Source organism: Pinus tabuliformis, chromosome 4_1 (genome assembly GCF_031772625.1).
Source record: "Pinus tabuliformis cultivar Carrire ecotype Pingquan chromosome 4_1, CPIR1, whole genome shotgun sequence".
In the NCBI taxonomy this organism is placed as follows: Eukaryota; Viridiplantae; Streptophyta; class Pinopsida; order Pinales; family Pinaceae; genus Pinus; species Pinus tabuliformis.
Genome location: NC_142303.1, coordinates 562,785,713 through 562,811,534, shown reverse-complemented (window position 1 = coordinate 562,811,534; position 25,822 = coordinate 562,785,713). Strand labels below are relative to the sequence as shown.

At 36.1% G+C, this 25,822-nt stretch overlaps 2 protein-coding genes across 6 annotated transcripts; both read left to right on the top strand.

Moving 5' to 3' along the window:
• Positions 1-12,819: 12,819 nt before the first annotated feature.
• Positions 12,820-16,790, top strand: LOC149177106 (uncharacterized). The gene is made up of 2 exons (XM_089420042.1): positions 12,820-15,550; positions 15,638-16,790. Exons 1-2 carry the CDS (start codon positions 12,862-12,864, stop codon positions 16,099-16,101), a joined length of 3,153 nt encoding a protein of 1,050 aa, XP_089276168.1. The 5' UTR covers positions 12,820-12,861; the 3' UTR covers positions 16,102-16,790.
• A 7-nt stretch (positions 16,791-16,797) lies between these two features.
• Positions 16,798-19,032, top strand: LOC149177105 (histone chaperone ASF1B-like). 5 transcript variants are annotated; one of them, XM_089420047.1, is made up of 5 exons: positions 16,798-17,311; positions 17,403-17,518; positions 17,618-17,794; positions 18,685-18,800; positions 18,900-19,032. In XM_089420047.1, the coding sequence occupies exons 1-4, from the start codon at positions 17,200-17,202 to the stop codon at positions 18,769-18,771; spliced, it is 492 nt and encodes a 163-aa protein (XP_089276173.1). In that variant the 5' UTR covers positions 16,798-17,199; the 3' UTR covers positions 18,772-18,800; positions 18,900-19,032. The 5 variants fall into 5 exon arrangements, with proteins under 5 accessions (XP_089276173.1, XP_089276172.1, XP_089276171.1 ...); XM_089420046.1 differs by having other exon boundaries at positions 17,618-17,835; XM_089420045.1 differs by lacking the exon at positions 18,900-19,032 and having other exon boundaries at positions 17,439-17,518; positions 17,618-18,593; positions 18,685-18,790.
• The last annotated feature ends 6,790 nt before the right edge of the window (positions 19,033-25,822 follow it).

Here is a 25,822-nt window from a genome sequence, read left to right as displayed (position 1 = left end):
TTTGTGCATTTTTTAGCAGAGAGACGGTGAGGGTTGAGGGACAGGATTTCTGCTCATGACCAGAGGTCAGAGCATATCCAAGACAAGGTTGACCACAGTCCCAGGTGGACTGAAGTCCCCTTAGACTATTTACTTGGCTATAATGTCAAAAGGAGAATATGTAGTTAATGCTGGGATTTATACACCTTGGTGTTAGTAATATTAGGGAAAAAGGTGATATAAGGGATTTATATAGTAGGGTTAGTGTTAGTTATGGAGGAGGGGGTGAGTAAGGGAAGTTAGTCATGCTCCTTGCTGCAATTTGATGGAATTAACCACTTTGTACATTGATAGATTTTGCCTTGGCAAAACATCTTTTGACATATATGCAATGGTGAAAATACCCTTTCCGCAACCACACTACTTACCCAGCTATTTTCCTAGCATTTTTTGTTTCTCCTTGGAGGGTGCACTTGGACTTGCAAACCCTTTCTTGCCTTTTCTTTTCTTTGGCTTTTTCTTTATTCTTTTCTATCTACTTCTACCCTTATCTCTTCCAAGGTCCCAGATTGAGCTGTTGGGAACCCTTTCTTCTCTACCTGGACTACTTGTCTGCCAAGATTAAGCAGTTTGGACAGACTTCTTTCTCTAGTCTATAGCACAAAATTGAACACATGGCATGATCCAGGTTAAACTGTTTGATCATCCATCAAAATTAGAAATAAGGTCATCAACATTTGAAACCATTTACACACCTCTTGTTCTCTAGGAAATATGGGATCTTTGTGATACCAAAGTAGAGCATATTTGGACTTTCCTTGGCCAATCATGAAATATGAAACCTATTGGTATAGGTATCCAACACCATTTCTATATGAATAGAAGAATGACGATGAGGTGTGGACACTCATTCAAAAGTTGCAGCAAGATCCCAGTACATCCGCTACATTTAGCTGGAAAAATGATTCATTATGGTACAAATAAAGATTATTTTGGAATTGTACACCACTCCATTAGGAGGGCACTCAGTATTTTTAAAAACATAGCATAGGGTCAAGAGGGAATTTTTTTGGGATGACCTTAAATATGATATTTAGAAGTTTGTGGTAGAATGTTTAGTTTGTCAACAAAATAAAGTTGAAACAATTAATACCTCGGGCCTGTTACAACCTTTAGCGATTCCAAGTCAAAGTTAGGAGGAGGTCTCAATGGATTTTATCACATGTTTACCCAAATTTGAAGGAAAGAGTGTCATCATGGTGGTAGTTGATAGACTTACCAAGTATGAATACTTTTGTAAATTATTTCATCCTTTTAAAGCTAGTATAGTTGCTACTGCATTTATGGAAACAATTCAAAATCTACATGGAAACCCAAAGATTATTGTAACTGAACGAGAACCCATTTTCACTGGAAAATTTTGGACAAATTTATTTTCTTGTCTTCGTACTAAATTAGCTCATAACTCATCTTATCATCCTCAATATGATGGGAAAATTAAGATAGTGAACAAATGTTTGGAAGGATATATTAATTGCTTTGTATATGTTAAACAAACACAATGGGTCAAGTGTTTACCTCTAGCTAAATGGAGGTATAACACTCCCTTCCATATTGTAGCAAAAATGACCCCATTTATGGACCTTTATGGATATCATCCACCATCTATCACATCATCTTTAAGATAAAATTATAAGTTTTAAGCAGTGGATTATCACATCGAGCATCAACAACTAGTTCTCCAACTCTTAAAAGATAACCTCACTTTGGCACAAAATCGAATGAAAGAACAATCAGATCAGCATCACAATTATAATTATAAATAGAATATTTTGAATGAGTCAAATTAACTAAAAATAGAAACATAAATCCATTGAATGTACTCATATCATCCTCATAATTAAAATATTTTTAGATTAAAATAAAAATCTTTCAATTAAATATATACAAAATACAAATGTTAATTAAACCAGCCTATATCCATCTTAACTCCCTCCCTACCAAGCACTGAGAGGGATCAAATCTCTTGAGATGCAAATATCTTAAGATGCAAAAATATTTGATCTCAGCTGGTATAACTATTTCATAGTACCATAATTAAATTCAAATATTTGCATAACAACTCAAAAAATAAATACATCAAGGAAAATCATTCCATAAAACATATTACATCCAATAAAACCATTCCAGAAACATATTTTACTTATTTGTTTCCCAGTAACTGGCTCGCAATAGAAATCACAATGGGCAAAATAATGTTCCACCCAACCAATAAGGAAAGATTGGTACTTTCTATTAGAACCCCTCCCCCAAGCCAGTATGACATCCACAACAGTCTCCCTTGACATGGACCACACCAGGTCCAACCTAGGACAATGAGTGACCATACCAGGTGCAACCCTAGGATTTCACTGACCACACAGGGTTCATTTGGAATTCCACTAACCAACCAGCTCTAGAATTCCTTTTTGGTAGCGTCTTGTCTCCCCCAACAACGCTCTGTCTGAGGGTATCAAGTTATACATCTTTTGCTTTCCTCTCTTAGGCCCCCTCCAACCAAGCTCTAAGTTCACAAGGTTGACTCAGACTTTTCTTCCCTCTTACTCCCTTTTCCCTAACTAAATTTCTTTATCTATATGGGGAGGAATTTGAGAAAACAACCACCTTTACTTGTGACCATCTTTCAACTATCTAAAATATGAAATTGTTTTTCATAGTTTTTTCCCACTATAATTTCCATAACTGACTATATAAAATATTTATGAATAAAAATTAAAAAATCATTTATCTTCATCATTTATTCATATGAGGCCTTTAGCATGGCCCTCACTTTGCCAAATAACTTAACAAAAATAACTAAAAATTATATAAATCAGATTGATACAGCAAGAATCTACAACGTAATGTAAAATTCTTGTATGCATTTCAATCATTCTCCATCTCGTAAACCTTTATATAAAGTGTTCGTATACCTAAAATTTTCTCGAATGCCATCAACCTCATTTCAAATATTCTTCAATCATTACACTTTTTATAGAGTTATAAGTGTTCATATATCTAAAATATTCTTGAATGCCATAAACCTTGTTTCAAATATTCTTCAATCATTATACTTTATATAAAGTGTTTAGATACCTAAAATATTCTTGAATGCCATGAACCTCATTTCAAATACTCTTCAATCATTACACTTTATATAAGGTTTGAATGCCACGAACCTCATTTCAAACATTCTTCAATCATTACACTTTATATTACCTTTGATAGGGAATTTGAAGATTTTTCCTTTCTAAATTTGGAATATGACAAATTTAATTTAGTTATTTATCTGGAATGACAAAACTTACGACACTTCATGCAGATGCAACATAAATGAATTGTTTTTAATATGCATTGGGACTTTGTAGAGTAAGAAATTAGTAACGTTGAGATAATTAATTAATTTGAATAGATAAAATTGATTAATTTACATTTCTAAAATTATAATTATTATTATATAATTAATATATTAATTAAATATCAATAATTTATATTTAATTATTTTAGGCTGCTTTTCATAATTTAAAATATTACATTGCCAAATTATTAATAATTCATTGTATTCTTCATTCCCATTTCTGGGTTACATATCTGATAATACTAATATGAATTAACTATGTAGTATAATCCTTGAAACGTTTTTTTGGCCCCTATTGAGACTAATTGTTAATTCTACTTTCCAACTTTGAAAGACTGTTTTTTTCAATCTTTATTCAATTCTTATTATGTTATTTGATTCTTCATTTCAATCATAAATGTTTGGGTGGTGATATTCTTCATTTTAGTCATAAATGTTTGTATAATGATAAAAGGTTTGCTCATAAAATTTTAAAAATATTATTTAAATGTGTTTTTAGAAAAATTTTATAATATTTGGAAAAATTTATTATAATTTAATTATTAAATTCGCAGTGAGGATAGTTATTATCTCTAGTTATTAATCCGCGGATTCATCATCCTTATTCAAGGAAGACCATGCCACTTTGAATGACTTGTTAGTAATTAGTAAGGGAACAAGGTTTCACTCTTGCCAAATGCCTCTAAGTCTTAGACTGTTAAAATGTTTCTTAACCAAACAAAAACAATTTTAAGTTCAGACCCTAAATATATTTATATATTTTTAAATCATTAAAATGGTAAATTGAATCTAAGTATTATTTATGAGCTTTATGAGTTTGGATTCTTCTCGATTGATGTCGTCGAAATGCGTTTGAACACTTCAATTGTGGTCCACCACTTCAAATGTGATGGCCACTTCAGTCACAATGAAATCTACTTTCAATTTCTTCTCGAGAAGGACGTCGTAATGAATTGGGTATTGCACTACAACTCTCGTAGAAGAGGACGTCCAATATCGCCATACACCAGAGTTCTCGGCGAGAGATACACTTACTTTATATATATATATATATATGTCGATTAGGAAACCCCGACCACCATAGTTTTATGACCCACCCTTGCAAAATTTATTCTCTTACGGGAGGTGATGGAGATTTGGCACCTTCCTTCTCTCTCTGTTTTTAGTACTCATTTATTTGTTGTTTTTTTTGTTTAGGTTTGTCATAGTTTTGATGGATGTTGTGAATTTATTTTAGAATAATGGTGTTCAGAAAAATTTTTGATATGATAATCACACATTTGAATCTTAGTTGATTTGATTAAAGATGATGAAAATATTATTAGTATTATCTTGTTAGTTTATATGTGTTGAAAACTTTTTGATGGAGAATCATTATGTATGATGATATTACTATTTTGGGATGTAATGTTGTGAATTTACCTTAGAATAATGATATTTGTGATAAGCGTTGATTTAGTAGTCATATATGTATATTGAAAACTGTCAATGATTTTTTGATGGAGAAATGTTATATATGAGGGATATTGTTATGTCTTTTATGAATATTGTCAATTACCCTTTAATTTGTTTATAAATATTAGGTTATCAATTTGAATTGTGATACCTTCTTAAATGTGTTATACATGAAAATACCTCCTCATCATCTTAAAGGAGAATTCTATGTTGTTGGCTGAAATACCCCTTTCTCCTAGACTGTATAAGACTATAATACAAGTTATGTACCATGACCACCACGTTATCCTAGTCTATAACAATTTGTCCCTTCATCTAAATTTTGTTACCAAAATTCTCGCTCGAGGAAAAAAGCTTGAGTTAACTAGAATTTGACACTCTTGTTCACTTTCGGAAACTCATATGGTAGAATGTGATATCTTTATCCTCATCTTAGCTTTTTTCTAAAAAAGAAAAGTATACAAAAGCGGGAAATAGCCATAAAGCATGCGAAAGCTTTTTCCTAAGCACAAAAGCATATAAAAAGTGGAAAATCCCATTTTTATATGAGGAAACATTATTCACCCAAAAGCCTTTTCCCAAATTGAACTAATAAGGAATTTGGGAAATCTTCATAGCCTTCACTTTCCTATATATTGGAGGCTTGGCCATTGATAAAATGATGGGGATTTTTCTACTGTCGGGCTATGAGATCTATCTTGAGAGGGAGAGTTTTAGAGCTAGGAGTTGGGGGAGGTGTTGCTGTAGCTGCATCTAATGGTTGTAACTTTCCTCCAACTCCTTTATTAATATAGATTAATGTACAGTGATGTGCGGTTTAACGGTAAGACACATGGGCGAAGCCCGGGAGGTCTGAAGTTCAAATCTCATTGAGTACAGTGACCTGCTGTGGTGGCGGCTAGAGGGGCGGACCCCCCTACCGTGGGTGTGCTCTTGCTAAAACCATAGGATCTTAGTATACCCGACTTGCAGGTGGTTGGTTATGCTCTTGGTGTTATAGTGGCAGCAATGAGGTTTGATCCTGGGTCTCCCGTGGATCAAACTTGATAGTTACCGATTCACCATGTGGTTAAAAAAAAAATATAGATTAATTGTTCTTCCTTCCATCTAATGGTTGTAACTTTCCTCCAACTCCTTTATTAACATAGATTAATTGTTCTTCCTTCCATATGCTGCTATTCATTCTTTACTTATTATATTTAACTAATGAATGCATGGGATTTTGGTTTATATTTATTTATTCAATAATATTTATATGTTTGTAGTTTCGATTATCAAGATATTATGCTATGAAGGTTGCTTTGTTCTCTCTCTTATGAATAGGACCAAGCTTTGGAACTAGTTAGGAGTGCTTCCCAACTACACTAAAAAATCCAACAAGATTTGCATGTGAGGACTCATAGAAATTCCTTCTATTTTTCTTAATCTATACTCTACATCTTGATCTAATAAGAATCTTGAGCCTTAAAACAATCTTTCTCTTAATAGGTTTGTCTTAAGTTTCCGAGATATACTGAGAGGGTTTTATGTTCATCTAACCACGTATTAAATCCTATAGCAAAATGATATTTAGAAACTGTAATATATTTCACTATGTAATTAAAATTAGTAAAATGAACCCATAAAGGGGGTAATTAATGGAAATAAAAGTAAAACTCTAAGAAATAAGCCAAAAGTGGATGTAACCATGGCTGCAAAATTGGGAGCAGAATTGGATGTTAAACTAGCCATCAAAACAAGATGCAAACAATGACACAAAAAAGGTTTTAAAGTAGAATTAAAAAAGGGTACAACACTAGATGCAAAGAAGGGAACAAAATAGGGCATACAAAATGATACCAAATTGGGCACAAACAAGGATGCAAAAATGGCCATAAAATGAGGATGCAAAGAATGGTGTAAAATTAGGATGTAAAATTGGGTGTAAAAAGGGTGTAAGAAAAGACACAAAACAAGATGCAAAATGGAACTAAAAAAGGGTGAAACCAAGGATGCCCAAAATGATACATAACTAGATGAAAATTCAAACTAAAATCTTGGTGCAAAATGAGATACAAATGTAGACACAAAATGTGGTAGAAAAAATGATGCAAATTTGGATGCCAAAAATGATGCAAAATTAGACACCAAAAAGGATGCAAAATTGAACATAAAAAATGGTGCAAAATTGGACACAAAAGTAGAATAAATGGTGCAAAAATGGTTATAAAAATGGCTCAAATTTGGATGCAAATTGAGATGCAAGATTGGATGTAAAATGAGGTGTAATAATTGATTCAAAACTTGGTGCAAAAACAAATGCAATAGTAGATGGAAAAATGGCTCAAAATTGAACATAACATTAGACACAAAATGGGATGCAAAGGTAGACGCAACACATGGTTCAATATAGGATGCAAATTTATATGCTCAGAAGGATGCAAAATTGGATGCAAGAAATGGTGTGAAAAATGATGCTAAATTGGATGCAACAAATGTTGCAAAATTAGATGCAAAAAAGGGAGACAAATAAAACACAAAAGTGGATGTGAAAAATGGTGCAAAAATGGATGCAAAAAATGGTGTAAAAAAAGGCATAAAAATAGGGACAAATATAGATGTAAAAATATGTACAAAATTAGAAGCAAAAAATGGCATAAGACTAGATGCAAAAAATGGCACAAACTAGATGTAAAAAAAGGCACTAAATTAGATGCAAAAGATGGTGTAAAACTTTATGCAAATTATGACACAAAACTAGAAACAAAGAATGACACAAATCAGGAAGAAAAAAATGATGCAAAAAATGGCACAAAACTAGAAGCAAAACATGATGTAAAACCAAATGCAAATCTTTGTACAAAATATGATGCAAAATTTGGCGTAAAAAAGGATGAAAATTTTGGCGCAAAAAAGGACACTTTAAAAATTGCACAATAGATACAGATTTAACACCAGACTGCTCATTCCAATTGAGGAAAAAATGCACTAAAATATGGTTCTAAATCTGGCACAATTTGCCTATTTTGTTGTAGTGATATGTGCTCCTCGAAATGAGCCATCTAGGACTCCAACTTCTCCACCTTCTCCGATAGCAAGTTATATCCTAACCAGACCACCACAATACGCTCCCAGACATGGCACTGAAAGTAGTGCAATTTATCCAAGGTAGCTCCCAATTCCGCATGTTCCTCCCGTTAGATCCTTTCAGTAGTTTCCAATCGCTCCAGCAGGGATTGAATCAAGTCTCTACAATTTTCCAGGAAACAATGTTGAATGACCCTCGAACTAGGAACTGAAGACTTTGCACCCCCTCACTCTCCCGAGTCGCTACGTCATTGAGCCTCGCCCCTTGCTGGTGTTCGTGACAATCGACCCCCATGGCCCTTCATCGAGCTGCCATGCCCTCAACCACCCCGCACACCAGCCACCATCCTTCAGGAGCTTCTTGCCGACTTGCCACCTTGAAAAGCCACAAACACCTCCACCCCTACTCCATGTTCTGCAATTGAGAAGCTCAGTCCACCATTCCGCCGAGCAAGGCTTTGGAGGGAGGGGGGTCACCCTCTTCTCGGGGTTGGAATGCACTGATGTTGGACTAGTAGCCTCACCTGCAATGCAAAAGACCCTCCAGGCACGCCCGACCCACACCCACCAGGCCCGCCGCACCTAGTGTAGAAACCAACAACCTCCCAGACAGGACTGTAGACTCACACTAACCAAAATCACATAGCACCACACAAACTTAGAGATCTTCCAGCCCACCATTCGCGGCACCCAAGGCTCAAACAAAGAGAGGTACTGAAATTCAAATAATTCAAATGTAGGAGGACTGGAAGAAGCACAAAATTTCCCACCACACTCTGAGGACCTCCCCCACAACCACACTAGTAGTGAAAGATCACTTCTACCTCCAAGATTCTTTCTCCCTTCCCCAGAAAGAAACAAAAAACGTCACGTGGAGAATCTAAACAACCCAATTACGGGCCCAGAAGCCAAAAGATGAAACCCATCTATAGAACCACCACCCCTCCTAGGAGCAATGCCACCTACGCGGTCCACTCCAACCATCGAAAGACCCGTAACCGTAGAACACCAATACATAAATCAGCCAGAAGCTCCCAAAGGTCAATTCCACTATGAACTATAGTCGAAAACCCCTCAAAAAACACCCTTGTAGCAGGAAAGTTGCCAATTTACAAAGCCAATAGCCTGGGGGTGAACCGTGTTTCTGGGGGCGCCACCCTACCTAACGGAAGTGACCTCACTTCCTTCTTCGGCTATCAAAGAACCAGGCAAGAGAATGAAGCCGAAACGAAACATGAATGAAGTCCCCATTGACCACCCTCGATCTTAGAACGATGTCTCCCGCGCTGGTTGAGGCGCTACTAAATTCCACATGCATACCATTACTCCTCCCCGTATGCCAGGTGAAGTGAGAGGGCAGGGGGGCTGAACCTTGACCCGGGTGTTAGTTGTTGGTCATCATGGGCCACGAGGTGCCCCGTGAACTATGTCCATCACCCCCATCGAGGAAGGATTCTATGTCAACATTTTAAAAATATTTTATTTTAATTTAAGTTATAACATTTTTTAAATTTAATCTAAAAGATAAAAGGTATGAGGGAGATGTTGTTGTGTAAAATAATGTTTATGTAACCATATTTACATTTAATTAATATGCACATAAAATCTTAATACTTATAATAAACTTATGATATAACAAGATCTATAACCATGTATATTCACACCATTTTACCATGGATATTATTAACTTCTAAATAGGCTTTGTTATGATACCATGGGACAATACCATGGCTTATTATCAATACCAGATCCCAAAAAACTGAAACTCATTTCAAAATAAAAACAATTTATTTTAATTTTATTTTATAACATATTTTAAATTAAATCTAAAAGAAGAATGTATGAAGGAGATATTCTAATGTATTGTAAACATTTTGTCTTGGTCAAATAAAATAAAATAAAGAACATAAAATTAATAATTATAATTATAATTATCTCAATATGGTAGAGATGTTGCAATGTAACGTCTTGTTTAATATTTTGACTTGAGAAAATTATATAGAAATGAAAAATAAAATATAATTTAAAGCAATAAAATAATTAATAATTATAATTATAATTATCAATAGAATTTTTTGTATCCATCAAATTACCTAAAAATAAAAACATAAATCCATTGAATGTACTCATATAAACCTCATAATTAAAATATTTTAAAATTAAAATTAAACTAGCCTAGATCCATCTTAGCTTTGTATCTACTAAGCACCAAAAGGAATCAAATCTCTTGAGATGCAAATATTTTAAGATGCAAAAATATTTCATCCTTTTGGATCTAGGGTGGTATAACTATTTCATGGTATTAGAATTAAATTCAAATATTTGCACAACAACTCAGAAAATGAATACATTCAAGAAAACCATTCTAAAAAACATATTACATCCAAGAAAACCATTCCAAAAATATATTTTACTTATTTGTTTCTAGGTAACTGACCTACCCCAAAAATCAAAATGGGCAAAAGAATGCTCCACCCAATCAATGAGGACGGACTTCCCTTGCGTCAGTGTCACATCCACAACAGTTTCCCATGACATGGACCACACCAGGTCTAACCTAGGACAATCAATGACCACAATCAATGACCATACTAGGTCCAGCCCTAGGATTTCACTGACCACACAGAGTTCAGCTGGAATTCCACTGGCCAACACACTCAAGAATACCCTTTTGACTACGTCCTACCTCCCCCAACAATGCTCTGTTTGAGGGTATCAAGTTATACAACTTTTTCTTTCCTCTCTTAGGCCCCTCCAACCAAGATCCATGTTTGTTTATCTCCAGAGAGAAGAATATGAGTAGACAACCACCTTTGCCTGTAACTATCTTTGTCTTTCAACTATCTAACCTGTAAAACTCTCTTTCACTTATTTGTAATATAAAACTCTTTTTCAATATTTTTTCCTCACCATAATTTCCATGAGTAACTATATGACTAACATTTACGTTCGTATTACTTATTCATATTAAGCCTTTAACATGGCACTCAATTTACCAAATAACTTAACATAGTACAATAAAATTTATATAAATCTACTTGATGTAGCAAGAATCTACAACGTAATGTAAAGTTTATTATGCATTTCAATTATTCTCCCTGTCGTAAACCTTTATATAAAGTGTTCGTATAGAAAAATAAAATATTTTTGAATGCCATGTACCACATTTCAAGTATTCTTCAATAATTACACTTTATATAAAGTTTGATAAGCAATTTGAAGGTTTTTCCCCTTTAAAAAAAATTGGAATGACAAATTTATTTAGTTATTTATCTGAATGACAAGACTTATGACAAGTCATGACGATGCAACATAAATGAACTGTTTTTAGTATGCATTGGGACTTTGTAGATTAAGAAACTAGTTTTATTATTTATTTATAATGTTGAGATAATTAGTTGATTTGAATAGATAAAATTGGTTAATTTACCTTGATAAAATTATAATTATATAATGGATAAACTTAAAATATTAATTTATGTATTAATTAAATATCAATAATTTGTATTTTAACATTATATTTAATTATTTTGGCTTGATTTTCATACTATTCAAATATTACATTGCCAAGTTATTAATAATTCATTGCATTATTTATTCCCATTCCTCGGTTAAACATATCTGATAATACTAATAGAAATAACTATGTAGTATAATTCTTAGAAACGTTTTTTTTACAAACTCCTCAGACTAACTATTAAATCTACTTTCCAACTTTGAAAGACTTTTTCAACCCGGTTAAACATATCTGATAGTACTAATAGAATTAACTATGTATTATAATTCTTGAAACGTTTTTTTGAGCAACTCGACTAACTCTTAAATCTACTTTCCATCTTTGAAAGACTTTTTTTCAATCTTTATTCAATTATTATTATGTTATTTGATTCTTCATTTCCTAAATATACTTTCCAACTTTGAAAGACTTTTTCTCAATCTCTATTCAATTATTATTATTATGTTATTTGATTCCTCATTTCAATCATAGATGTTTTTCAGAAAGAAAAGCTTTAATATTATATTGAGGCAATATATACAACATATGCTTGTTTAGCACACATGGAGAGAGTAGACTGCTTCTGTGGAAGAAGCAGATAAACCCCATAGGATGAAAAGATAGTTAAAACAAGATAAGTGCATAAATGTCTCATGGAAGAACAAATAAAGCCCATAGCAGACTGCCATACAAAAACTGCCAAAAACAAAATATATCAGCATTTAGACCTTCAGCAAATTATCTCATGAGATAGACAAATGAAGCTCATACCAAACTGCCACACAAAACTGCCCAAAAACAAGATGGCCTTGAAGCGCGCTTCAATCATAGATGTTTGTGTAGTGATATTCTTCATTTCAGTCATAAATGTTTGTAGAATGATAAGAAGTTTGCCGATAAAGTTTTAAAAATATTATTTAAATGTATTTTTCGACTATTAAAATAGTGAATTGAATTTAAATATTATTTATGATTTTTTTTAATTAAAATTAGAAAGCTGGACCCCTTTCCATAAAATTTAAATAAAACTCGTAAATTCATATCATTAATTTTTAAAATATTGAATAAAACTTAGTAATCGCTACGTGGGCGCAATTGGATGGTTGGTTGATTATGGAATCGAATTAACTGTATATTCTTCTGCGTTATCTAAAACTCTCTTTTCACGCGTCGGATTCTTTTCGATTGATGTTGTCGAAATGTGTTCGAACACTTCAATTGTGGCCGACCACTTCATATGTGACGGCGACTGCAGTCACAATGATATCTACTCTAATCAACTTTAAATTTCTTCTCGAGAAGGACGTCGTACTGAATTGTGTGTTGCAACTTGCGATACACGTGAATGGGATGCCCAATATCGCCTTACACTGTAGTTCGTCTCTATAGATATACTCACTTTATATGTATCGATCAGGAAACCCCAACCAGCATTGTTTTCTGGCCCTTTATTCTCTTGCAGGAGGTGATGGAGATCTGGTACATTCCTTCTCTTTCCATTTGTAGTATGAGAATGTTCTTGTTACTCGTTTATTTGTTTCTCCTTGTCATTCCCTTTGGTTCTGCCACAGTTCGATTATCTCATGGTTCCGGTGCTCATCTAAGCAATGCTACTGACCAAGAGGCTATGCTTGGATTCGTGTCTGCAATCAGGACTTATGATCCCTCCCAACCATTACCCACCTCCTGGAAGCCAAATGTTTCAGTCTGCGAGTGGACAAATATCATATGCAGCGGTCACAGAGTTGTCTCCCTAAATGTTTCGAGCATGGGATTAGAAGGTACAATCTCTCCTCTTCTCGGCAACCTCTCATTTCTCCTCATACTCGACTTTAGCAATAACAACTTTCATGGTCACATTCCCTACCAATTGGGAAGCCTCTCTCGTTTACATATGCTTATCCTCAATAGGAATAAACTACAAGGTTCCATTCCTCCTAGTCTGGGTGGGTGTCGCAGTTTAAGGAGCTTGTATCTGTCCGCTAACAATCTCATAGGAAGCATTCCCTCAGAACTGTGTGTTCTCTCCGAATTACGATACTACAACTTAGGAGAGAATTATTTGTCGGGTACAATTCCCACCTGCTTTGGAAACATGTCCTCTTTGGTCTACTTAGATTTGCGAAGGAACAACCTTCATGGGCGCCTTCCTTCTGCTTTGAGTATGCTGAGTGGTCTCAGCAGCATCAATTTTTGGAATAACAGTTTGACGGGGCAAATTCCTTCTTCCTTTTCAAACTGCACAAATCTCCGATATTTGACTTTAAGTGAGAACCATTTGAGTGGACACATTCCATCGGAATTGTGTACCAGGCACACCCAATTGGTGGGATTATATCTGTATGGTAATCATTTGAGTGGAAGCATTCCCGCTACCTTGTTCAATTGTACGAAGCTTCAAGGCATCGATTTCGGGGCAAATCAGCTCAGCGGGGTAGTGCCCATGGAGTTGGGTAAGTTGACACAGCTCCGGCGCCTTCGCGTGGAGTTTAATCATCTGATTAGCGGCAGCAGCACGAGCTTGCCCATTCTTACTGCTCTAATAAACTGTACCTCCCTACGAGAACTCGTTTTATACTCTAATAATCTCACCGGACGTTTGTCCTCTTCTATTGGCCAGCTCTCTAAAAACATGAGTATGCTAGACTTGGGTTACAATGATGTAACAGGCGCAATACCTCCGCATATTGGAAACCTAACTAGGTTAACGTACCTTGACTTGGAGGAGAATCATTTTACCGGAGCAATTCCTTCTTCACTTAATAGGCTTCAAAGGTTGGAGAGGTTATATCTGGGTTACAACAATCTAAAAGGAAACATCCCGATGGAAATCGGCCAACTCAAATCCCTTGGGATCCTATCTGTTGGGGGAAACACTCTCACTGGAAGAATCCCCGAATCCGTTGGCTACCTCCAGGAGCTAGAATATCTGAATCTCAAAAATAACCAGTTATCAGGTACTATACCTGCAACTTTAGGGAAATGTGTGAAGTTGCTAGAGTTAGACCTATCATATAACAGGCTCAGGGGGCACATACCTCTGGAGATGGGAGGTCTTGTAAATTTGGCTATGGGTTTCAAGATTTCAAACAATTTATTAGAAGGCACAATACCTTTGGGACTAAGCAAAATGAGTATGGTTCAAGATGTAGATCTTTCTTGCAATGCACTTGAAGGTCTTATTCCAGCTTTTCTCAGTGAGCTTCAAAATCTTCATTCCGTAAATTTATCTTCCAATAATTTGTCAGGTGAAATACCTATGTCTTTGGAGAACCTCAAAGCTCTCTCTTATTTAAATTTTTCTTTCAATAAGTTATCAGGCGAAGTCCCTAAAGGTGGAATTTTCAAAATGCTGGATGCCACTTCATTTATGGGAAATGTTGGTTTGTGTGGGAGTTGGGTACGCTTGCCACCCTGCAATGATGAACATAAAAGTCATTTTCATTTCAAAAGAGTTATTATGTTCGTTGGAGCAGTTGCAACTATTGTCCTATCAGGTTTGTTTTTGGGCATCTTGTGGAGACAAAATCAAAGGAGACAAAATCAAAGGAGAGTAATACGTGCATCGTCCTTAACAGTGGGGCATCAAAGAATTTCATATGGGGAGCTTGTCACTGCAACTGGTGAATTTAGTGACTCCAATCTGTTAGGAGTGGGTAGTTTTGGGAAAGTGTACAAAGGTGTTATGAAAGATGGCACAGTTGTTGCAGTCAAGGTTTTTAATTTGGAAAATGAAGAGGCAAATAAGAGTTTTGGTAAAGAGTGCAAGGTTTTGAGTAGAGTTCGACACAGGAATTTGGTTAAAATCATAACCTCTTGTTCAAACATGGACTTCAAAGCTTTAATATTTCCATTCATGGCAAATGGAAGCTTAGAGAAGTGGTTATATTCCAGTGTAGAAGATTCAAGTGTTTTGAGTCTGATCCAAAGGTTGAATATAGCAATAGACATTGCCCATGGTATGGCATATCTCCATCATCATTGTTTCATGCAAGTGATTCACTGTGATCTAAAACCCAACAATGTGCTTCTTGGGGAAGATCTCACAGCCTATTTAATAGATTTTGGAATAGCTACCATATGTTTTGCAAATTCTGAGGAATCAGCTTATATTTCTACATATGCACTCAAAGGATCTGTAGGCTACATTCCTCCAGGTATGATTTGAACTAATATCATATTGAACTCTGTTTTTAGTATTCTATTTATTTAAAAAAAACTTAATTAAAGTTGTGAAAATGCAGAATATGGAGTAGGTGGGCGGGTCACAACAAAAGGTGATGTTTATAGCTATGGAATTGTGCTATTGGAGATGCTCACAAAAAAGAAACCCACCGATAACTTGTTTGTAGAAGGAATGGATCTGAAAAAATGGGTGACCAATAGTTTTCCAAATCAGTCAGAAGTAGTAGTTGATAAAAGTCTGCTCAATAATAATAAGACTATTAATGCTGAAGAAGACAAGACACTGATGTGTCTCAATCAACTTCTACGGCTGGGTTTGTTATGCACACAACAATCTCCTCAAGAACGACCAAATATGATGGACATTGTGTGCGCATTGCAAAGCATTCGAGATACTTTTCTGGATCCGCAGAAGTCAAATTTTAGTCAAATATCATATGAGAGATTAGTGGGTTGTTCAAGTACCAGTGGTAACCACGATGGTAATTGTACTACTAGCAACAGTAAAAGTTCAACATTCTAATGTATGGTAAAAAGCTGTGTAAAAATGGTGAAGATAGTCAAAGTTTAACATTATATCTGTGTAACTAAAACATGAAATAGAGTGAGCCTGTTAATCCCTCCAATCTATTACGTTCAGAAACTATGTATATAATTTGAAGCGAGATTTCAAGTATATTATTCTGCTTATTCCAATTTGCTTGAAATAATGGTCATTCCTTCTTTTTAAGTTTTGCTTTATGTAAGATGATTTCAAATGTTCAAAATCATTCTCATACTTGTCTCATTGCTTAGGTAGAGGCTGCCCAGGATTATAAATCTTTCATAATCACCTGGAATTTATTAGATTGCTACAACAATTCTCACCATAACATGAAAGTTAAAAAGATTATGAAGGGCTCAAAGCTCACAATGGGGGAAGAAAACGGGCGAGGTCTATTTTACAGTTCACGGCATCTTGCGTGCTTGGCACACATCCGTCAACTAAAAAAGAAAATGTAAGCATTACTATAGTTCAATGCACAGGAGCTTGACCTTGTATTCTTGGATTCATTTTTCAACAGAATATAGAGAGGATCGAGGATAAAAACTACTTTTCAAAAAATCAAACTTTCTCAATCGACATCTAATCTTATCAAATTTTTTATACCATTTTAGTGATAACATCTCTATAAATTAATCATTTTTCCATCCAACTGACCCTTAATTTAGAAAAAATTAGAAATTTCAAAGCCAGAATTACATTTTAATCAAATTAAGGAGACTCAGGTATCACTAGATCGTTTATTGGATAAAAATAGTATTAGCCAAAGGGAGAACGAGCATTATAATTTGTATTTAAAGTTTTTGAGTCAATTATAATTACGCCGTAAGGCGTTCCCTCTGAGAGGAACTCCCCTCTGTGCCGAGGTGTCTCGCTATGGACCCTTAGATCGATTGTTAGACGATGGAATAAACTCCAACCATTAGATCATCGTCCTTTTTAGAAACCAAGCGTCAGCGAAGAGAGGCCAAGCGTCTGTGGATGGATGAATTAGCAAGGCCTCTGCCAAAGTGGAGATATTATTAGCAAGATCCGTGCCAAACCAGAGAAGCAAGCAGTTGCAGCTCAGAGAGAAAGATGGCGAGCTGCGTGAGCATAACTAATGTGACCGTGCTGGACAATCCTGCCATGTTTCCCAATCCATTTCAGCTCGAGATCTCCTACGAGAGCCTTCTTCCCCTCAATTATGGTCAGTTTTGCTTCAAATTGCTGGTATGTCTATAGCCATTTTTTAGGGATTTTTGTGTAAAATTTAATCCCATTGGCTTCTGCTGTTATAGATCTGGAATGGAACCTCATATATGTGGGATGCGCAGAGGACGAAAGCTATGATCAGGTCCTTCAGACTGTGCACGTCGGACCTGTGAAAGTCGGGAATTATCGATTTGTCCTGCAGGTATTGATCAATAATCAATGCAGTTTCTGATGGGGTTTGAGTTTATTTATTTGTAGTTCTGGGGTTTTGAGATTTTCTTCAATTTTAATTCTTTTCCAGGCGGATCCTCCAGAGGTTGAGTTGATTCGATCCGAGGACTTATTGGGTGTGGCGGCCATTGTTCTGAGCTGCTCTTACAGAGGGCGGGAGTTTACACGTGTGGGTTATTATGTGAGCAACCAGTACGTGCAACAGGAGCTTATTGAGGAGCCTCCTTCAATTGTGGCCATTGACAAGGTTCAGAGATTTGTTTTGGCATCCATGCCTAGGGTTAGCAGGTTTCCCATTTCTTTTCAAACCTGTTCTACTATTCAATGTGATTCCAATTCTAGTGATGATTATGGGGATGAGGATGATGATGATTGTGGTGTTGTAGTTGATTTGCTGGAGTTATTGGGGTAGTTTTCAGTTTTTAATCCCAAAAGGGTGTTTTTGTAATTTTAAAAATGTCCCAGTTGGGGAAGACTACATAATATGCATGGGCTTTTGGTGGGTTGGGTATGGAGATACATCATATCTGGCTTAAGTTTGATTATATACCTGCGTATGCAGTTTCTGCATATGCACCCGACTTGATAATGCCCATGTGATCTGCCCAGGGCAAGAAATGGAAGGGTTGCTTTAAGAAAGGCATGGGTTTGGAGTCTGGACTACTCCATTTCTGCACAGAGGGTTGGTGTGGATTTTTAGAACAGGGGGAGGGGCAGGCGGAGGGGAATGCAGGCATGGCAAAGTTACATTCAAGTGTCTGTTGCTTGTTCTAATCATTGGTGGTGTCAGTTATGGAATGCTTGTCATGAGAAGACACGGTTTTGAATCTCCCATATATACTCTGTTTTTGAATGTCCTATATGTTCCTTGCTGGTGATAACCAATTTATCTGAAATGAAATCACTCTACTCATGTAAAATATTGCTGTGTTCCTGCTTTGAACTCTAATTGTCTTTAATTTCTTTCTGAGTAATGAGTATGATGAACATCAGAACGGTTCAAAGCAAACTTCTAAATTAGGAGATCCTTCTTCCCCTCAATTATGGTCAGTTTTGCTTCAAATTGCTGGTATGTCTATAGCCATTTTTTAGGGATTTTTGTGTAAAATTTAATCCCACTGGCTTCTGCTGTTATAGATCTGGAATGGAACCTCATATATGTGGGATGCGCAGAGGACGAAAGCTATGATCAGGTCCTTCAGACTGTGCACATCGGACCTGTGAAAGTCGGGAATTATCGATTTGTCCTGCAGGTATTGATCAATAATCAATGCAGTTTCTGATGGGGTTTGAGTTTATTTATTTGTAGTTCTGGGGTTTTGAGATTTTCTTCAATTTTAATTCTTGTCCAGGCGGATCCTCCAGAGGTTGAGTTGATTCGATCCGAGGAATTATTGGGTGTGGCGGCCATTGTTCTGAGCTGCTCTTACAGAGGGCGGGAGTTTACACGTGTGGGTTATTATGTGAGCAACCAGTACGTGCAGCAGGAGCTTATTGAGGAGCCTCCTTCAATTGTGGCCATTGACAAGGTTCAGAGATTTGTTTTGGCATCCATGCCTAGGGTTAGCAGGTTTCCCATTTCTTTTCAAACCTGTTCTACTATTCAATGTGATTCCAATTCTAGTGATGATTATGGGGATGAGGATGAGGATGATGATGATTGTGGTGATGTAGTTGATTTGCTGGAGTTATTGGGGTAGTTTTCAGTTTTTAATCCCAAAAGGGTGTTTTTGTAATTTTAAAAATGTCCCAGTTGGGGAAGACTGTATAATATGCATGGGCTTTTGGTGGGTTGGGTATGGAGATACATCATATCTGGCTTAAGTTTGATTATATACCTGCGTATGCAGTTTCTGCATATGCACCCGACTTGATAATGCCCATGTGATCTGCCCAGGGCAAGAAATGGAAGGGTTGCTTTAAGAAAGGCATGGGTTTGGAGTCTGGACTACTCCATTTCTGCACAGAGGGTTGGTGTGGATTTTTAGAACAGGGGGAGGGGCAGGCGGAGGGGAATGCAGGCAGGGCAAAGTTACATTCAAGTGTCTGTTGCTTGTTCTGATCATTGGTGGTGTCAGTTATGGAATGCTTGTCATGAGAAGACACGGTTTTGAATCTCCCATATATACTCTGTTTTTGAATGTCCTATATGTTCCTTGCTGGTCATAACCAATTTATCTGAAATGAAATCACTCTACTCATGTAAAATATTGCTGTGTTCCTGCTTTGAACTCTAATTGTCTTTAATTTCTTTCTGAGTAATGAGTATGATGAACATCAGAACGGTTCAAAGCAAACTTCTAAATGCAAGATTATATATGAAGTCAAATCATGCATAAAAACCTAATTTACATGAAAATCATCATATCTATTCCTATATTTAAGGTTCAGAGATAATTAAAAAAGCTTTAGCTGTATTGGGCGGATGTATATGAATTTTCATAATTGTAGCATAAGATTTATAACTGTTCACAGAGGTCATATAGATCTTATAGACACTTATAAATTGGGTTTAGAAGTTTTGGCTTTTCATCACTGAAACATAACATTTGTAATGGTTTACAGAGGGGTCATATTGTAGATGTATTTATAAATTTTGAACTTAGTTAGCTAAAGCAATCTTGAGTTAATTGTAAAATTTTTATTTTATAATATTAAAATTTGATATTTTGTATTATTTTATTTGTGAAAAGAATTGGAATCTTATTCTGCAATGATGGTTGAGTAAGAAGTAAATGTGAAACACAGAAGTAAGATGAAAAAAAAATGAATTAAAAATAATAAAATTGAATTAAAAAATATACAGTAAAATTTTTAATTTTATAATATTAAAATTTGATATTTTGTATTATTTTATTTGTGAAAAGAATTGAAATCTTATTCTGCAATGATGGTTGAGGAATAAGTTGTAAATGTGAAACATGGAAATAAGAAGGAAAAAAAATGAATTAAAAACAATAAAATTGAATTAAAAAATATACAGTAAAATATTGAGAAAATAGAAATAATAATAATAATTTAATATTTAATTAATTATAAAACATATTTTTACGCCGTAAGGCGTTCCCTCTGAGAGGAACTCCCCTTCGTGCCGCGGTGTCTCGTTATGGGCCCTTAGATCGATTGTTTGACGATGGAATAAACTCCAACCATTAGATCATCGGCCTTTTTAGAAACCAAGCGTCAGCGAAGAGAGGCCAAGCGTCTGTGGATGGATGAGAGGACAACAATCTGAGGCGCCTCGATCCCCTTCGATCTGAACATCGGGGAGCTCTATGAAGCGGATCATGTCCCTTGACGAAGATGGCAGGGTGTGGTGAGGAGAGCCGTCCATCCATTCGGCGGTGAAGAAGGTGACAGAAAAGCCATGGTACACAGTCAGCCGAATATTCACACCAGTTCACACTAGTTCTTCACTTGATCGCTCTACTTTGTGGTCACTCAGTTCATGGCTCCTCGGCATTCTCGTTCTCTGTTGGCGAAAGCTTTCTTATTCTTTATTCTTATTCTTTCCCCCGTTGCAATTTCCACAGGGCTTTGCATTGCAATCAGCCATGCAATTCAAAGAAAAACCAAATATTCTTGCAGCAGATGTCTTCCCTGTACCTCTGGGCCCATGAAAAAGATAAAAGGGTGCAATCTTATCTTTGTTAATTGCACTGGAAAGAGCTTGAGCAATAATGCTCTGCCCAACCAGTTCCTCGAAAGACTTGGGACTGTACTTTTGACTCAAGCTTCTATTCACTAACATGTTTTTGTTAGTCCTCATCTGTAAGGATTCCTCCTCTGTCTCATATTCACTAATCCCTGACTTTCTGGTCCTGTGATGAGTTTTGATGAGAGGATGGAGATCTAGCTCACTGAAACGTCTGTTGTTTACATGGGGAGAATCACCATAATCGTCCAGAGGCGAGTCCAAGGTTAAAACATTCGTGTGGGGGGGGATCTGACCAATGGGGTTTCATCCTTTGAATAGGAGCAATCCGAGGAAGAAAAATCTGTAACATATTCAAATTGAATAGGTTCTTGATAGTGCAGAGTACTAGTAGAATCAGAGAGTGATTTTCTCCTATTGGCAACCAGCACACCACATGAAAACCTCTTCCCTCTGATGCCCTTCAATTTTTTACCTCTACCATTTCGCCTTCCAGACCAGGACCAAGGAAGTCTGCACCCATTTCTTGAAATTGTTTGACAACCCCCAAACTCTTCAACATTTCTTTGTATATCGATGTTGTTTTGCAGATTTTCCTCCCTTAAAGTTTTATGATCATAAGGCCCAATGTAAGGGTCTATAGTATAAGCCCCATTGTCATCTAAAACAAGTTCGAAGCTTTCTTCTTTTCAAGTATTAGCGGGAGAACTAATGAATGAAAAATCATCTTCATCTACAGGCAGTGTAAACTCATGGAAGGAATTCAGAGCTGCAGGCTGGTTTTCTTCGGTAAATCCCTGGTATATTTTGAATGATCTTGAAGATATAGATTTGCTCTTTCTAGCAACAAGTTTTCTTTTCTGAAAGTACTTGGGATTTTTTCGGTTGCTTTTCCTTCTATGATATTTGAGTGCACCTTCAGCATCGAGATCCTCTACCAGAGTACTTCCACCAACAAATTCTCTTTTTGAACTCTTAATATTTTGTATGATTTTCTGTACTGTATCATGTATGCTTTTTTTATCATAAGTTGTCAAGTTGGTATCAGATATTCAAATTAAATTTTGTGCAGGCCTAATGGAGTCATGTAGTTTAAATAAACAAGAGAGAACTCTCGTTAAATTAATTAATAGAAAATGCTGGTTGGTGGCAAAATGCAAGGTCATTTTAAGATCAGGAAGGTGACTTTCGTTGTATTGTGGATTTGTGTTGGTTTATTAATCACTTATTCTGATTCATATATGTTGATCTCATTATCTATATGATCCGAATATAAAAAGCAGAGGATTCCTGAGAATAGAGAATATATTCATTAGTTTATAATTTATGATCTAGCATTATTTGGCTAGCTGACCAAGTCATTTGGACATGGCTTTGCCCTAGTTGCAGGTATTCTTCAAAGTGATCCACTAGTGCAAGTGTTTATCATAGATCTCCACAAAAACAGTGAAGTGTTTATCATAGATCTTTATCATAGATCTCCACAAAAACAGTGAAGTGTTTATCATAGATCTTCACAAAAACTATTAACAGTTAATCCATATGGATATAATTTCGAAAACAGTTTGGGATACAAAATTCAATTCATTACGCCGTAAGGCGTTTCCCTTTGAAATGAATTGCCCCAGTTGATGCCGTCTATTATTGTTGACCGAGTTTGGGATACAAAATTCAATTCATTACGCCGTAAGGCGTTTCCCTTTGAAATGAATTGCCCCAGCCGATGTCGTGTCTTATTGTTGACCGTAGATTTGTGGTGTTAGACGATTGAAGGAAGTTTGGTCGTTGATCCTCACACTGTCCTTTTGTCTCCCAACCCAATGGCCTCTGTGTCTTCTGAGTTATTGTTTGGGCGGTGGCAGATTAAGCATTTCTTGCTGTCGAGCCTCGCACAGACACTGGAGGTCTTTCCTACGATGGCGGACCTTTGAGCATTTTTGTAGGGGTTTATGTTATCCAATCATTAAAATTTTTGATAAAATTAGTCTGGACTATCCACATGCCTATTTTTTTCAATAAATTTGAAGAAGTGCATGTTTTTGCTTTAATAATATGTATACTCCTAAATTTTCTGAATTGTAGTTTTGTGGGCCAATTGTTTTCTGTATTGTACGGTATCCACATTTGAATTTAGATTCTATCTTGATAACTATCATTTCTTAGTATGTTTTTATGAATATATTGCATTGTAAGTGTTCTCTCTTCTTACATTGGACAAGAGAATATGGCTGTCTTTGACAATGTGAAGTTGTGGAAGATGCAAAACTTCCCTTGCTTTACATGAGCCAACTTGACCTTCAATAGAAATGTTGCTGAACACAATGAGAAGTTTCATGCCTCTTTAGAGAGCATCCCGAAAGGGTTGTGTAATTCCTGCTTTGTTTTGGTTGATGCCTTGCTGAGGAATCATTGAGACTCATCATGGTTTTGTGGTCCAATCAGAACCTATTCAATACTCACCTTTGTTGACTATATTAGTCGAACACAAACCTTGTCAAAACTCTCAAGCCAGTAGGGCTCCGACACAATGTTAGTTCCTCAATATGGTGATCAAAGTCTGTCTTCAACATTACAATTGTCTTCACGCATCCTTTTTCTAAATGAATCTATATTACATGCGCTTGAAGAACTAGCTTTGAAGTCTCTATTCTCAGGCAATGTTCAGGTCTAAGTTCATGTAGGCAATTCTATGTTGAAATTATACTTGCATACCAGAATCTTATATTGGCGGAAGACCGTTACTCAAATGTCTGCCAAAAAGAGAACCCATTTTGACACACCACCTATGCAGAGGAAGAAGCTTCACAAGTGTTTGGGCTCCTTTTCTCTATCATGGCTGGGGAAGTAGCCAAGAGTAAATATCTCTACAGGCATGAAGTCCAATAAAAATAATGTATAAGACATATTTGACAACCAACAACTGCATCTAAAATGAAAAATATGTTCCCGGCCTTTCAGAAAATGTGGAGTCTAGCAGAATGTGAGGCCGTCATTATCATCGAAATTCCAACCAGATATGAATCTTTCAGTCTTATGGTATTGTGGGACAATAACATCACTGATATATGAACTATATATCAAGCTTTTAATCCTAAAATATAAGTGATGGATGCTTCATTACAAAGCCTAGAAGTCTTCTTTCAAATGTAACAATTGGATGATGCACAGAAGTTGATGCTAATAGAAGTCCGTATGGAGTGACCAACCCATAACATGGTGGTGGGCTCTTGTACGAGAAGCCTTCTTTCAAATATAACAACTGAATGATGCACAGAAGGTGATGCTAAAAGAAGTCAGTATGGAGCGACCAACCCTTAACATGGCGGTGGGCTCTTGTACGAGACTTAGTCAACTCAAATTCACCTCCTACACAAACTTTAATATGATTCAAGCAAGAAATGCAAGATAGGTTATACCTGAAGGGGAAAGAAGAGGAAATCATGAAGCAATGGATTCATGTAAGGCAAGTACCTAGTCAAAGGCATCAAACAATATTTTTGATGGCTTCAAGTCCATGGTGATGAATTGGAAGTTCCTCGACTCACTTCTCAGAGGACTCTCAACCAAAATATCCAAAGAAAAATGGACCTGCTTAGTATAAATGCTTTGGAGAATGCTTTACAAGTAGCTTTCGAGTTTGAGGCCAAAGCTTCAGAAGAAAATGTACTAAGCCTCCACCAACTAAAGTAAGGTTCTCGAAGCCTTATCTTTTAGAACCGTCTCTATTAGTAACTCAGAGAAGCCTTTAAATCAGGGAAATGATTACACAATAGATAAAATTGGCCAGCGCTTATAAAAAATTCCATCCAGCCAGATAGTCGATGCTCAATCCTACTTTATATTTTCTAAGTGCAACAATAACTCCACGAGGACAACATGATCCCTATTTAGCAAATACACCCCCTGCCTGCTCAAATGGTTGGTACCTATAATCATAGCCCTGTATGGATAAAAATGATGACTACGAGTTACATTGGCTCTATACATTGATGGCAGTTTCTTTAGCTTTGCCAACAATCATTGTACTCTAGTATAGACTAAATGGACACTGGAATTTTCGTTATCCAGAAGATCGAATCTTACCCAAGGAATTCACAAAAGTTGTTGCCAACCCACAACTGGTTGAAAATAATCTCCATCATCATAACCAACTTTATGCCCATAATATGCACAAATGGTAACACATGATACATCTCCCAAACCAACGGAGTCCAACTAAAGTCTAATCCGAGATCCTCCATTCTCAACACTTTATACATAAAAAAACTTGTTTGTAATCGACCTCTCTTTGCACTTTTTGGGGCAATTGTTTGTAATCGGTCTCCTACAATGTATTTTAGGTATTAGAGGAGGGAAATGGTTATTTCCATTAATTGAGGAATCATTTAGGCAATTTCAGTCTTGTAGAAAAGATTTGTGTTGGTTCAACCTGGGCTCGAAACTTTTTTGTTGTCATCTAATTAATGAATGCATTAGGTTGACTATAACAAAATATCCATTTTCAGAATACACATTATCGTCCACCCTTGCTTTCAACAATGCCCATTCACATGTCGCTATTCTTCCCCACTCTATGTCTTACCACTCTATGCCTTACGGCGTTTCCTTTGCAACATAAGG

Bases quoted from the DNA above. Each gene is read 5' to 3' on its own strand.
- LOC149177106 (XM_089420042.1), top strand. From the start codon at position 12,862: ATGGAGATCTGGTACATTCCTTCTCTTTCCATTTGTAGTATGAGAATG. The intron at 15,551-15,637 runs GTATGATTTGAA...GTGAAAATGCAG, and splicing joins TGTAGGCTACATTCCTCCAG to AATATGGAGTAGGTGGGCGG.
- LOC149177105 (XM_089420043.1), top strand. From the start codon at position 17,200: ATGGCGAGCTGCGTGAGCATAACTAATGTGACCGTGCTGGACAATCCT. The intron at 17,312-17,402 runs GTCAGTTTTGCT...CTGCTGTTATAG, and splicing joins CCTTCTTCCCCTCAATTATG to ATCTGGAATGGAACCTCATA. The intron at 17,519-17,617 runs GTATTGATCAAT...ATTCTTTTCCAG, and splicing joins ATTATCGATTTGTCCTGCAG to GCGGATCCTCCAGAGGTTGA.